Below are 14,220 nucleotides of genomic sequence, written 5' to 3'. Positions count from 1 at the left end.
AAAGCTTTAATTTCTTCCTGGCTGGGTACTGATGTACTTCCATGTCAGTGAAAGACTGTCCCGAAAAACTCAAGCAGTGAATTGTGCACAGTTATCTGCTTTTTATTACTTGCGGTCTTCTCCCTCACCATAAGCTGCTGCCATATAACGTGTAAGTGATAAATTACGTCAGTACATAACAACCGGTCATGGTTATTACTGAATCGATACCAAATTGTTTGCGTCTGCATCGAAGAAACAATTAATTTTGACACCACTAAAAATAAATAAATAAATAAATAAATTAATTAATTAAATAAACTATTAGAATAATCAGCATTCATCATAAGTCACTCTCTCTGTGTTAATTTTTTAGTTGATTAAATATATAGCTTGGATAAATACAGAAATATAGCAAGCTTGGTTTAAATAATAAAATGGATATGTTTTATTTACCCGACACAAATGTTTCCATTAGTGTTATTGTATTACAATTTAGGTATTGATGTAGTTAAAAACAAAAAGTAAATGTTTATTTTTATTTCAAGCAACACAAATGTGGTACAACAACTCTGGTTATTTTAGTTATGTTGGAGAAAAGAAACAAAACAAAATGATACAAAAGAAAACAAAACAAAAAACAAAACAATACAAAACAAAAATTCAACAGTGGTTTTAACCGTTTTGTAAAATGAGTCACATATTTAAATCTACTTTGTGTTTTCCAGCTGCTTTCTGGAAACCCCCGGTAGTGTGAGATGCAAACCTCACCATATTTCAGACAATTCCCCCACTTCTGCTCTTGATCATAGTTTGCAGTAGTAGAGCACCACTCCAGTGTATTTTCATCAGTGGGGGGCAGACAGCTGTGGTGCCACGTCCCATTATAGAGGAAGGGGAACTCACAGGGTGCTCCCTTAGAATTACCCCCACTTGTGTGCATTTCTGTAAAAACAGAAATAGAAAACAGGAATTTATGCGGTGTATGTACAATAGCTATACTTTAAAATTGTCCACAGACGCCAGCAAATATGATTAAACCTCCCCTAAACGAAAACAAAGTACTCATAAATGAAATAAAATGATTGTATTTGTACAAATGCAAGATACATTTACTTTTAACATGCAAACAACATAACATGAAAGAGTAAATACAGCAATGAATGGGTTCGAAATGATAGATAGACCTTTGCTAAATCATAATTCACTGTGACTTTATTTTCACCTGAAAGTGCTTTTAAAACAAACTGACTACATAAAAACAAAAGTATAAATAATAGAAGTTTGAAAAAAATATACATTTATACTATTTTAAAAGATTTATTCTTTATATTATTGAAAAAAAAAGAAAAATTATGTAAGTAAAAAAATCATATCCCACACTTATTTAAAAAAAAAATATCCCACAACATTTTACAAGTTTGTTGTCAGAATGATATTATATTCAGCATGTATGCATTAAAGAGATCAAAAGCAACAGTAAAAACACTTACAATAATTCAAATGACTTTGAATTTAAATATATATATTTTCCATTCAATAAAGATTCCTAAAAACATACAATATACAATAAAACAATTTATACAACAGTTCTTTCTGGTTCTTGAATCTGATTAATTCTGCAATAACAGCACTGGCACAGCCTCCTCACCCTTGTGTATTATTCTGCCTAGATTAAGTGACAGCAGATCAATAAACTCACTACAGTTTGACAAACATTGCAGCTGTTGGACGACAATGTACTTCTGAGGCTTTTTTAGGTGAGAATGTAGTTGTTTAGATTCCAACTTTGCAGTTTATTTATAAGGTTAGTGCCTATTGTAAATATTTAGCATTTTGGAGATTCAGCTAGTCGGCATTCATCAGCCTGTCATACTGAGCAGAGCAAAGACGGTTGACGTTTCGCCACACGAAGGCAACAGAAACTGCATAAGCTCTTAGATAAGAAAAACTCAGCTTAATTGACCCTTCGCTAAGCCACACCCAAAAACCTTTCGAGCGAGGGAAACAGACCAAAGCGTTGTGTGTATTAATTGTGCAAATCTGATAACCTGTATCCTAAATGTTTGGACAGGATGGTGGAATTTTTCCCTTTTTAAAACCAAAAACCCAAGAAGAGAAATGCCAGCGTGGATCAAGCTCTATTAGGAGCGCTAAAGGAGCGGAGCTAAGTTGGTTTTGTTTTGATATCCCTGACATTCAGTGATAGACGGCAATAACTCACACCCCTTACCCTAAACAGATCTAAACTGTGTTCTTACAAAAATACAAAGCAGATTAAGTTTTTTACATTTTTTATTTATTTTTTCGCTTGATATTATGAGTAATGCTCCGTTTAAGCCTTCGCCATAGTAACTTAGTCAAACTAATAGTGAATAGGTCATAATGACATGAGTTATTGACCCGGCAAATATGAATCTGCAAATCTGTTGCTAACTTCACTAAACTTCATATTTCTATCAATCTATTTCAAGCTACGAATATTTGAAAATACAAAATCAACAGAACAAAACTGAGATATGATCACAAACTGAGCACTTGCGATCAATATACTTTACCAGCAGCTGTTTTTCAGTAATTTATAAAGCGCACAAAAACATACTGAGAGTAATGGGTAACTTACAGTACATTGTTATGGGTCAATGATGCTAATATTCAGCATAAGTCCATTAGTTTCCCCTTTCTGGCTGTTCTTTCTATGAATGAACTATGTAAAAGCACTGTCCATGCATGTTTCCTCACCAGTTAGTAATGCTATTTTTCATTGCACAACAATTAATCTATTAGGCTTTTTGGCTAAAAATAGAGAAATCACAGTTTAATTAGTTATTATTAGATTATTTTTAAATTTATTCTCTCCTGCTGAGCATAAGCTAAGCTGTTGAACGGTTAGCTTATGAGGCGGCTAGGCTAATTAGGCTTCAATTTTGATTGAATTATTCTCTGATCGGTTGCCTATTATGTGGTGAATATACTCCTGTAATGCATACTGCAGTCCTTTTTTGTCTGGCTTTCTCAGATATCTCACCTGTTCGCTAAAAATGACATTATATCCCTGGCAATGTCCGACACCGACGCATACACATTGTAAAAGCCTTGCCAGGCACGAAAGCTTGACAGGCGTAGCCACAGTAACTAAGGAGGGCGGGGCTTAGCGAAGGGTCAGATTCAAACTAAAGCTGAACAAAACATTATAAAACATGTAAGTATCATTCTAAGTCGATTTCCCTTTTTTGTATTTGCTGTATTTATACCAGAGTCTGATAGCGTTTCTGGTAGTGTTTGCTTTGTTTTGGCTTTTTTATTATTTGGGTTAATTGTGATATCCCACTTGCAACAGAGAAATACTGGAAAATCTCTGTAGACTGATGGCATTTTATGTCAGAAAGTAGTTCCTCATACAAAAGATTTTTACACACTGAGTGTTTTAATTTTCTTTTTTATTTACATGATTATGCCAGTAAACTGTTGTATAAATGCAAAATCACACTCGCAGCAGTGTGATATGACTGTATATCGTCACTGATCGGACACCACCCACACCTCCCTCCAGTGCCAATATAGAGCCATAATCCCACTGCTACTCAAATATATTGCTCAAATATACTAACGCAATGCTTAAAAATATTTATAAAATAAATGGTGAGTTATATTATAATAAATTTGTTCTTATTTTCTATTGCTAAATTTTCTATATCTATTTTTTTATATTTTCTGTTGTATTATTTTTGATCATTTACTTGACACTCATAATAGTGTGTTTTAAAAGTCACGGATGATAACGTAAGCATTTCACATATAATATATATTTCATATAATACTGTGTATGACTGTATATGTACATATGAAAATGTGTATGTACTAATACAATTGAATTTGAAAACAGAATCTTACAAGCATATTTTTCTGCTGTGCACGCAAAGCTCTCATGACACCAGCTTCACAACATTTTTTTTTAAAGTCTACCATCTCAGAACAGCAAAAGCTAGTTAAATAAGAAAGCGAAAGCAAATCCAGAGTCACTGTTTACCGATATGAAGCAATCACTGAGCTCATAAACTTTGTCGCAGGTGAAGTTTCCCATAAACTCCATGACTGAATTGCTACAGTAACATCAAACAGGTGGTAAAATCAGTAAGCAGAAATCCAAAGCAAAAAGAAGACGGAAAGCAGATGAACTGGATGAGCTGAACAACTGTTAAACCATAACAACCGCCTATGCTCATGCTGCAAGACTGCAAAGTAAACCACACTAAAGCAAACAGGTTTGTGCCACATGTACAAACTGTAATTGAGAGTATAGTGAAGTAATGTGTTGTAGCGAGAGGCAATAGCCTTAGCATTTAATTCAAATAAACTAAAAAGCTGTACAATAAAATAAACTTAACCCTTAACAACTTTTTTTTTTAAAGCAAAGGTGCTCAAAGTAGGGCTCGTAGGCCAAAGTTGTCCCATGGTAGAATTATGGGGAGTTATTTGGGGCAATTGCCTTTAAGAGAGATCATCATTTCGAATTTAACATAAGCTTTGTTTCTTTGTTTAATTGAGGAGCTACAAAAAAAGCCAACTAAGACTAAACGTTCCAAATAAATCAGACTTTTAAAATGTAAATAATGTCACTTGACAGATAGAGGACAATCAGACATCAGCAAGCAAATTAAGGCAAAGGCACGAGCAGCTCGACTAGTGTATTCAGCATTTAACTAGATTGTGTTATAAATGGGATTTTTTAAATTTTATCTGTAATAAGTTCATTATAAAAAAATGATACTGCATCATTTATTAATGTTTTAAAGCTATGTTTTCAACCTATTTTGAAATCTTAGCAAATATAAATTACTTAGAAATTACCCATGACAAATTCAATGTAATATAATTTGGTATTTTCAACTTCAGCCCTCAGCCCTCAATCAAGTTTGTTTTTTTTAAGAAAAAGTTTGGGCACCCTTGCATAAAAGGCACTACTAGGCTGACACTGTAAAAAATGCAAAAAACAAAAAACATAATCGATTTGTTTTAGAATAACAAAGAAATAAAGTTAACTAACTTATTAGTTTTTACAAATTTAAGTGGATTGAACATAAAACAATTAAATTGTCCCCCAATAAACCCTCAAGAATTGTGTTGTTTCAGCTCATTTTATACAAGTAGTTTGAACTAACACCAAACACCATTTTTTGAGTGTAATAAATTTTCTTGTTTTTAATAAATTTTCTTGTTTTCAAATAGCTTTTATGATTTTTTTAATAAATATTATGATAATATTATTATTATACACATTAATTTGACATTATCCAATATCATCATAATAAGTTGCAAAAAGGTTTCTTTTACAGGGGTAAAAAAAAGTTGCATGCTTTATTGGATGTTCAGAGTAAACAAATTTATCAACCAAATTTCATTGTAAGTGTATTTAACACTTTTACAATAAAGTCTCATTAGTAACTGTCGGTTCATGCTTTAAAATCAGCAGTAAGAAAAGCCAGATTTATTATAGTTACAACAGAGGCTTTAAAAAAATATGAATCTTCTTCTTATTATTAAACTCATCTTAAAACAATTATTAGGCATCAACTAACAATTCAACATCAATAATACATTTAATAAAAGCTTTTAATGATTATTAAAAACTTTTGTCGTTTCCATGATTAGTAACTAATAAAAAGTAAAAGTGTTGATGCATAATAGGACTATAAATAGTATTTTAAATAATAAGGCGCATGTGCGTGGGACCCATGTTAATTTTTATTTTTCTCTGATGCTGGGATTGTTATTTTCTGTAATATATCGTGACACTGTTGACAAGAAGGAAGTTGTGGGATGCGACCTGTGTGAGCCTTGATTTATTTTTCTGTTGCAACACGAGTTAACGCTGATTTATACTTCTGCGTCAAGCGCAGGCGTATGCTACGGCGCAGCCTATGCATTGACGCATAGCCCTACGCCATGGCTGTCCTGTATTTTTTTAACTCAACGCGTTACACAACACCTTTCACATATATCTGAAATATGCATGTGTAAGTAATATAAATCGTACACATTTCTTTTGCAAGTTTATTATCTGAGGTGTAAAACGCATGGAAAAGCTGCCTATAGAGAGACACGCACGCGCTGGTGAAGAGTGTGTGTGTGTGTGTGTGTGTGTGTGTGTGCGCACCTGCTTGACTGATAAATATGAATTTGTAGCTAAATCATAAGCGGTGCCAGCATTTCCCATTGTTTACATCTTTGCTACAACATACCGTTAAGGCTAGACACTGTGCATGTCATAATCAATTTAGCAAATAAAAACACTTACAGGTCGTGGCTCAGAGTTCACAGCGTCTGCTTGTTGGAGCTGCTCCTTCTTTGAGGAGATTTTAACCGAATCCAGCACTGAACTGGGAGAGATTTTAAATACTGTGTTTTGTCAAATCATGCTTGCTATGTATTTTATAATTCTCTGGAACATAATTAATATTGAACTGTAAGCACTTCTGTCTTCGTGTCGTGGCCTTTGGAAGCCCAAATACAGAAACAGAAGAAGCTCTGTGAAAATAGCAGGACGGCAATTTCTCCCTCTGCTGTAACATTACAGTGCCTCTGGCCATGCCTCTTAGCTGCGCAGTGTGTGTGCGCGGTAAAAGTACGTTTGTGATCTCACAAGGCCCGGAAGTATTTTTTGTAGTCCCCAAAATTCGTTCATTGTAGGCTTTGCTAAGCTAACTCTGTAAAAAACAAGGTCTCACTTTGCATTGAACTTTGAGCATTTTACATTCAGAGATGCTGTTTATGTTCACCCAGGTACATTACACACCAAGCCCGCATTTACACTGCATGGTTCAAGTGACTTAATTCTTTTCTTCCATGTGGCACAGATCAGATACGTGTAAGCAGGAACAAATCACTTGGATTCTGATTTACTCAAATCAGATTCAGGCCTTGTTCATATGTGAAAAATTTATCCGTGTCCTCATGTCTGCAGTACAAGCAGGTCAATTGGATTTTCACCAGTCAATGCGAGTCTCGCATTATTAAAAACCATAGGGAAAGATATCAAGTCTGATACTTTCTTTTCAGAACAGACTTCAGCAGAGTCCCAAACCTTAAATCTCTTACACGAGGACTTAAACAGCTTTAATATTTAATATTGTCATATAACACAGGTATTTAAGCATGTTAACGAGAGCGAGACAATGTCCGCCACGTAACCAATATAAACTAATATAAAACTTGTACACACATCACCCCATGGACATTACATTAAGATGCCTAAAGGTTGAAAAAAGCCTATATATATATATATATCAAAAGAAGATGAACAAATGACAACCTTTCTGCCATAAACTAGAGTAAAACTGCTTTTCAAAAGTTGCGAACAGATTACATACAGCACTCTTTAATTATAAGCTGTCAGTCAGCGCCCGCTCTTTTTTTTTTTTTTTTTTTTCCTGTTCATTGTGCCTTTGCCATGTGCTGTGCAAATGAAGACGATTGGATACGAGTCACTTTTAAAAGAGGATGTAAGCAGGTCAGCAAAAAAAATCAGATACTGTCACAAAATCGGAATTGACTATCAAGATCTGCAGTGTAAATGCAGCCCAACTAAAGTTTAAAATATGATATCGTATTAGTACACCCTATTAAAGAAGAATGTTAGCTTATTCTGTGGTTGATTGGTTGATATACTGTGATCAGTATAACGCATGTCAATAGATGCTCTTTTTTCATTATTAAAAATAAACCCACACAAACAAGTCTAAAATCAAATCCCTGTGATTTCTGATGATACACTAAGGTCTTATGAAACAATTGATAAAAATTTACATTTCTGACAATTAGGGCTGCACAATATATCGTTTGTGTGCAGTAGTCACATCACAGAATCTGCAATGGTAAATTGAGATTATATTCAATCAACAATTGGGAATACATCAGATTTGTGGAGTCATTGCCACGTATGACCATAACAGAGTGAAACTTCATAATTTGTATGCAATTTAAAGGTATTTCAAGACAATGTAGAGCATTCGGGCACAATAACGTAAAGCATTTGTAATTTTAATGAAGAAAAAGTTACAGATTTTTTATTACAATGAAGACTATACAGTGATATTGTTAAATTATACCAGAAAACCATAAATAACTGTTTATTTTAGTTTTTTTTTCTTTGCTCTATTGCAATTATTCTATTTAAATTAATAATTATGTAATTAATTATGTAATTATTAAATTTTATTTATTTTATTTTTATACATTATTCGCAACTTACAAAATCCACACAAACAATCTAAATGTGATCCACTCTGCAAAACTTTTTATGCATGATTTTTTCTCATATTATTTATTGTCTTACTCGTTGGTCACGCAAGTAAAACAGTTTTAAAATCAGTTGAATCACTTTATAAACAGGTACTTAAAGTATTTCATCAGAAGCCTATTAGGTGTCATCATTGTAATAAAATACAAAATCATTATTTATTGAGCTTTAATAATATGAAATATTTGGCTAATGCTTGCATGATTTTTAAAATTTTAAATGGATATGCTCCACCTCCATTATGTGAGTTTGTGACACACAAGAACAATAATGGTGAAGCAACACGATCTGTTACCAGGGGAGACTGTGCTCTGCAGTTTAGACGTACAACTTTTGCATGATCAGCCTTCTCAGTTAGAGCCAGTCATTTTTGGAACACACTTCCTATTGATTTAAGGGGTGTTACAAATCATTCAACTTTTAAATACAAGTTAAAGAAATGGCTAAAAGCAAATCAAGTTTGTGATCATGTGTAATTCTTTTGTCTAACATTTTAAGAAATTCTTATTTCATGTTTTATCCTTTTGTCATATGTAACTTTACTGTCTTTGTATGTGTGTGGTGATGTGTTTTTGATTTTAGGTTGCCTTTTAAAATCTGGCAGGGGGCAACAGATGAAAATGAGCCCTTGTGGCTAACTATGGCTTATTTACAGCTTTACTGTTTAATAATAAGCATTGTCCCTGTTAAATAAAATAAAATTACATAAATTCAAAAACAAATTTAAATTAAAGTCCATTTTTTGATGCACTATTTGTGGTTTTCTATATAAAATCTTTGTAGACAATGTAAAATATATTCTGTGAAAAATATAACAATATCTTTAATATTGGTTCAGTTAGGTCATGTTAAAATTTTGCTTCATTTCAGACTCAGAAAATCCCTTTTGAGAACTTCCAATTTAAAGAAAAGCTTATAATTAAAACTACAACATATTGGAAAACCATACTTATCCTGACTATGTGCCATATAGCAAATTAAAGCTCAGATTTTCTCATTTTTAGAGATATATGACACACTTATAGGACCTGAAGTTTATGCTTTTGGAGAGATATTAAGTTTGCAGCATTTAATGGTGATAAATACATTGATTAACAAAAGCATATGAAAAATAAGAGGAGATATCAAACTTTTAAAAAATATATTTATTCCCAAAATAAAAAAAAAACTATAACATTTATCGTGTTTTAAATGTAAACTTAGATTAAAAATCAAGATTTTGATTTACATCAGTATCATTTACTGCTCTTGTTTTTCAGAAATAGATTACGCAACTTCACCAGGGGTTTCACAGAGGGGGTCACATATTCTTAGCTGTAATCCACAGCCTAGCAAACCATGAGCACCAGTTTAGTGAAGGGGAGTTTCCAGTAGCTTGATGATGTATGTGAAAGATGAGAGATTATTTATCAGTCTGAAGTCATGCCTGTGACAGTGTTTAGTAGCAGTTGTCACATCTTAAACAGTCACAAATAGGAACCATTTCGGCAAAACATTCACTCGTCACCTCATACTCTCACATATGTCATCAAGCGACCAGAAGCTTGTGCTCGCTGCCCTTGTGTGCTCACTGGTGTTGCACCGGCTGTGGATTAAAGCAAATCGTATTGTAAATAATGTTTCATTTCTTGCACTGACTGATCCTTTCACTTCATAAGTGTTACACTTCATGACCTGTGGGGGGTGGATTTAGACTGGTTTGCATGCGTTTATTTTTAATCTTAAAAACTGCTGCCTATTGACTTGCATTATAGAATGACCAAGGATTTAGGACACTGTGGATTTAGATAAAAAATCTTCTTTAATTTTCTACTGAAAAAAAAAACAAAAACGTCACCAATATCTTCAATGGATGCATAAATATTACCTGAAAATGGGTGAACTATCCCTTTAATGCACGAACTGCTCTGCAGCTTGAATTGCTCGTTTGTTTTAAAAATGTATCTGAATAAAAAACTAGATTTCCCTCCAGCTGATTAAGGTCAAAACACGGACAGCCAGTCGGATTTCATTCGGCTTTACAGTTACCTTTTTAGATGTGAATGGTCCTTCAAAATGATTAACTTTTTTTACAGCTGATAAAGTTGAAGCTTTACTTGACTTTATCCTAGGGCTGGACAATATTCCAAAAATAATTACCACAATATCATGTTTCATATCATCCTATACATCGAGAATTAATTAAAATTTTTACAATACATTTGGGAATATTACGATTTTTTTATTGAACAACTTTAATTTACCAACATTACTAAGGTAAATAGTTTCAATAGACAAAAACAAAAATATTTAAACAAAATATCTCATCTCTTTTAAAGTTAAAGAGACTCTTAAACCCGATAAAAAATGTGTTAATTAAAATACAAAGTAACTGTAAGGTGTTAATAATAATAATAATGATAAAAGTAAACCTCAAACTCTGTAAACAAAACAAATTATGATAATCAAATCTGAGCTTTCAAGTAAATTAACTAACCATCTTGATTCAAATACATACTGTAACACTACAAATTGTGAAGTTGAATGACTATATAACCTCCTAGGCTAAAAAATCTTTCAGATGGGATGCTAGTGGCTTGGATGCACAAGAAAAGAAACCAAAAAGCCACTCTGGCGACATCCTTACATCCTTTTTTATTTACAATCTCTACACTGCTGCTATCTGGCACTCGTTTTCGCATGTGTTGTTATTTTGTCTTATCATCCCTTTTCTCAGAGAACGACAAGCGGATAAACCATTGCTGTAGCTCTGATGCAAGTTTATGGAGAAAAGTAAAAAGCACTGCAGTGTTTGGATGCGCTGTGTTTGTCTGATATAATGAGTCAGCCGTTATTACTGAAATGTGCATATTCCAAGTGTGAAGCAAATTGGATAGCTCTATTTACATGAATTGGGGTGCGAATGTTCAGACGTTTTTACCTAGGAATACCTAGATAATGCACACGTCACATGTGCGCCACTTGCACACTATGGCCCCGTTTACACTAGTGCGTTTTAGTTTTAAAACGGCGTTTTAGAATGAAAACGACCCGCGTCCACACTCGCGTTTCACCCAGCGTTTCTGAACAGCTCTCCGTCCACACCAAAACGCTGAAAACGCACATCACGTGACCACACACACACTCTCAGGCAAGCGCTGCAGCCAAACTACCCAGATGAGAGCTGTGCTAGTCGGACTTCTTATTGTATGTTATACTTTTATAATGGCCATTATCGATTATTAAAACTGATATTCAGCAAAAGAGAGGGTTTCGTATTTTCACTGAAATTAAAAGGAGGCAGTTGTTATCGGCTCCGTTTTGTTATAAAAATCCACACAGTGAAGATGACGCTCATATATGCAGCACGACGCCTCAACATTTCTGCTGTCTGTTTAGTTGTTAATATTAAAATTAAAATAGGCAGTTCCTTATATCATGTTTACATTTTATTGTTGAGAAAGTGAAACAACGTAGCCAGGGTGATGTGAATTAAGTTATAAAGTACACGGTTCCCTGTGAAGATTTACCCGTGTCCTCGGTATAGTCTGTTTTCCATATCAAACTGAGAAGAAGAGACTGCAGCCTTGATCAAACTTGCGAAGTCTGAACTTACAAGGAGAGGATGCAGGACTGAACTGTGTGTGTTAGGCTACTTAATATTGAGGAAAAGCCCCAATCAGAGAGGCGAATGTCTGCAGCCCCGCCTTCGTTTTCAGATGTCTCCGTTTTCCATCATCCACACTGAGACGGAGCAGCAGCGTTTCAGAATGAAAACGGCCTCTCCAGCGTTTTCGAAACGCTCCGTTTTCGGCGCTCGAGAACTCTGGCGTAGTGTGGACGGATGGCGTAACCGTAGCAAAACTTATGCGTTTTCAAACTAAAACACATTAGTGTAAACGGGGCTTATGTTTGAGTCGCTCCCATGTGCGTGTAGTGAAAGTCACACACCTCTTTTGAAAATGACATGCTTATTGGCATTTCTTCCAAGGCGCACACTCAGCAGCCTATAGCCTTCATACCAAACTTTTTTATCGTTATTGAAAAGTGTTCGTTCAATAAATACTAGCGCTGTCAAAATTAGTGCGTTAACGCATGCGATTAATTTTAAATAATTAACGCATTAAAAAAATTAACCCAATTAACGCAATTGCAGGTTTTTTTTTACTTCCTGTTGTGGTGGACGTGTGTTTAACATGCAAGAAATGTGGATAAGACCAAGGAAGCACTTTTTGAAGGCAAGTTCCAATATAAAACAATTAGTCGCATCACCAGGCTCTCCAGAGTTTCATGCAATTACGGGTGTTTCATTTTTAACTTTCGACTTCTGTTGTAAGTTGATACCGCATGGCGAACAGAAAGAAAATCCTCCGCATTTCGAGACTCGGTGTTCCTTTAAGGTAATAAAATCACTGCTTAGGCTATAAAGTAGAATTTTAATAAGAGTATAATCTTAATCATATTATAGTCGGAGTATTGGTGTCTTATGTGAATGTACTCAGAAAGTCTCTGGTGAAGTCGCGAGCTGTCAAAGACAGGGCATTACTCTGCCTTTCAGCATGAGCCCTCCTAGTTTAGCATGTTTCCTCATTAAACGCAACGAAAGCGTATGCTTCGCGTTGTTGAGTCAGAATCCTTGTGAAATATAGTAATACTTTAGGACGCTTAGTTTAAGCAAATTTGATGAACGTGATCATGCGTGTTGAATCTGAAGGGAATCGCTCCAGTAGGAAAGGCCGTTGGGGCCAAAACGTCTGCAGCGCGTTGTGTCCATGTCTGTGTGTGTGTCTGTGTCAGGCCCGTTAAGGGGTGTCAGGGGTGGAGTGAGTGACGTATCTGAGTAGGGGCGTGTTCGCGCGAGACGTACCTGAAGGGCGGTGGGGGTGAGTTGCGCGGGACATGGGCTACCTGAAGAGCTAGGAGGGATCCTGTCAAGCCAGGATCTTGATGGTTTATTGTGGGTATGTTGTTTACATGAAGAAATCTATGTTACAAGTTAAACCAAAATTCTATTGAACAATTATATTTTGAATTTTAATTCTAATAAACAATTATATTTTAAATTTAAATAATTTTTGTCTTGCGTGTACATTAATTTTACATTTGAATAGCCAAAATTACAAGTTTCAGTATTTTAAATGTGATTAATCGCGATTAATATTTTAATAGGTGCGATTAATTAATTAATTTTTTTAATCGATTGACAGCACTAATAAATACCAATACTGATTTCATCACCCAGCCCTACTTTATCCATCCACATTTAAAACAGAAACCACAAAACTACTAGATACTTAAATAAGTAAGAACATTGTTGCAAATCAATCTATTTATCAATCTATCTCTCAATCTATCTCTCTCTCTATCTATCTATCTATCTATCTATCTATCTATCTATCTATCTATCTATCTATCTATCTATCTATCTTTCTATCTATCTATCTATCTATCTATCTATCTATCTATCTATCTATCTATCTATCTGTCTATCTGTCTGTCTGTCTGTCTGTCTGTCTGTCTGTCTGTCTGTCTGTCTGTCTGTCTGTCTGTCTGTCTGTCTGTCTGTCTGTCTGTCAATCTATCTATCTATTAGAGCTTTTTGATTCTGGCTAAAATGAGAATCGCAATTTTTTTGCTTAAAATAAAGATCACGATTCTGTAGATGTAAAATAAAGCTTAAAATTAGATTATTGTTTATTGTCAAACATATGGTAAAACAACAATATTAATATTATGTGTAGGTCTACTGGTTTCTATAAATAATTATATTCTACTTATAATATTTCTGATGTTGAATTTTGTTTGAGATATAGGCCTATGCTTGCAAGTATCATCTATCACAGAGAACATTATTAGACCATTTAATTTACTGGTAAAATCAACATTATAAATGCTCGAGTAGTTATACTGACACTGTAAACATGTATTTTCATGCACAACTGTGTGTTCACTGTGAAAGAAAA

The 14,220-nt window shown here is 34.2% G+C and overlaps 1 protein-coding gene across 2 annotated transcripts in view; it reads right to left on the bottom strand.

The window, feature by feature from the left end:
- Positions 1 to 14,220, bottom strand: part of ly75 (lymphocyte antigen 75) — a 72,566-nt gene that overhangs the window by 50,628 nt on the left and 7,718 nt on the right. For both annotated transcript variants that reach the window (XR_012387027.1, XM_009305864.5), the window contains exon 3: positions 751 to 924. Coding sequence is in view for 1 of the 2 variants with exons in the window: in XM_009305864.5 (XP_009304139.1) it covers positions 751 to 924 (174 nt within the window). In the remaining variant the exon portion in view is untranslated. The remainder of the gene's footprint in view (positions 1 to 750; positions 925 to 14,220) is intronic.

Source organism: Danio rerio, chromosome 11, assembly GCF_049306965.1.
Source record: "Danio rerio strain Tuebingen ecotype United States chromosome 11, GRCz12tu, whole genome shotgun sequence".
Taxonomy (NCBI): domain Eukaryota; kingdom Metazoa; phylum Chordata; class Actinopteri; order Cypriniformes; family Danionidae; genus Danio; species Danio rerio.
This window is presented reverse-complemented; position numbering and strand designations above follow the sequence as displayed.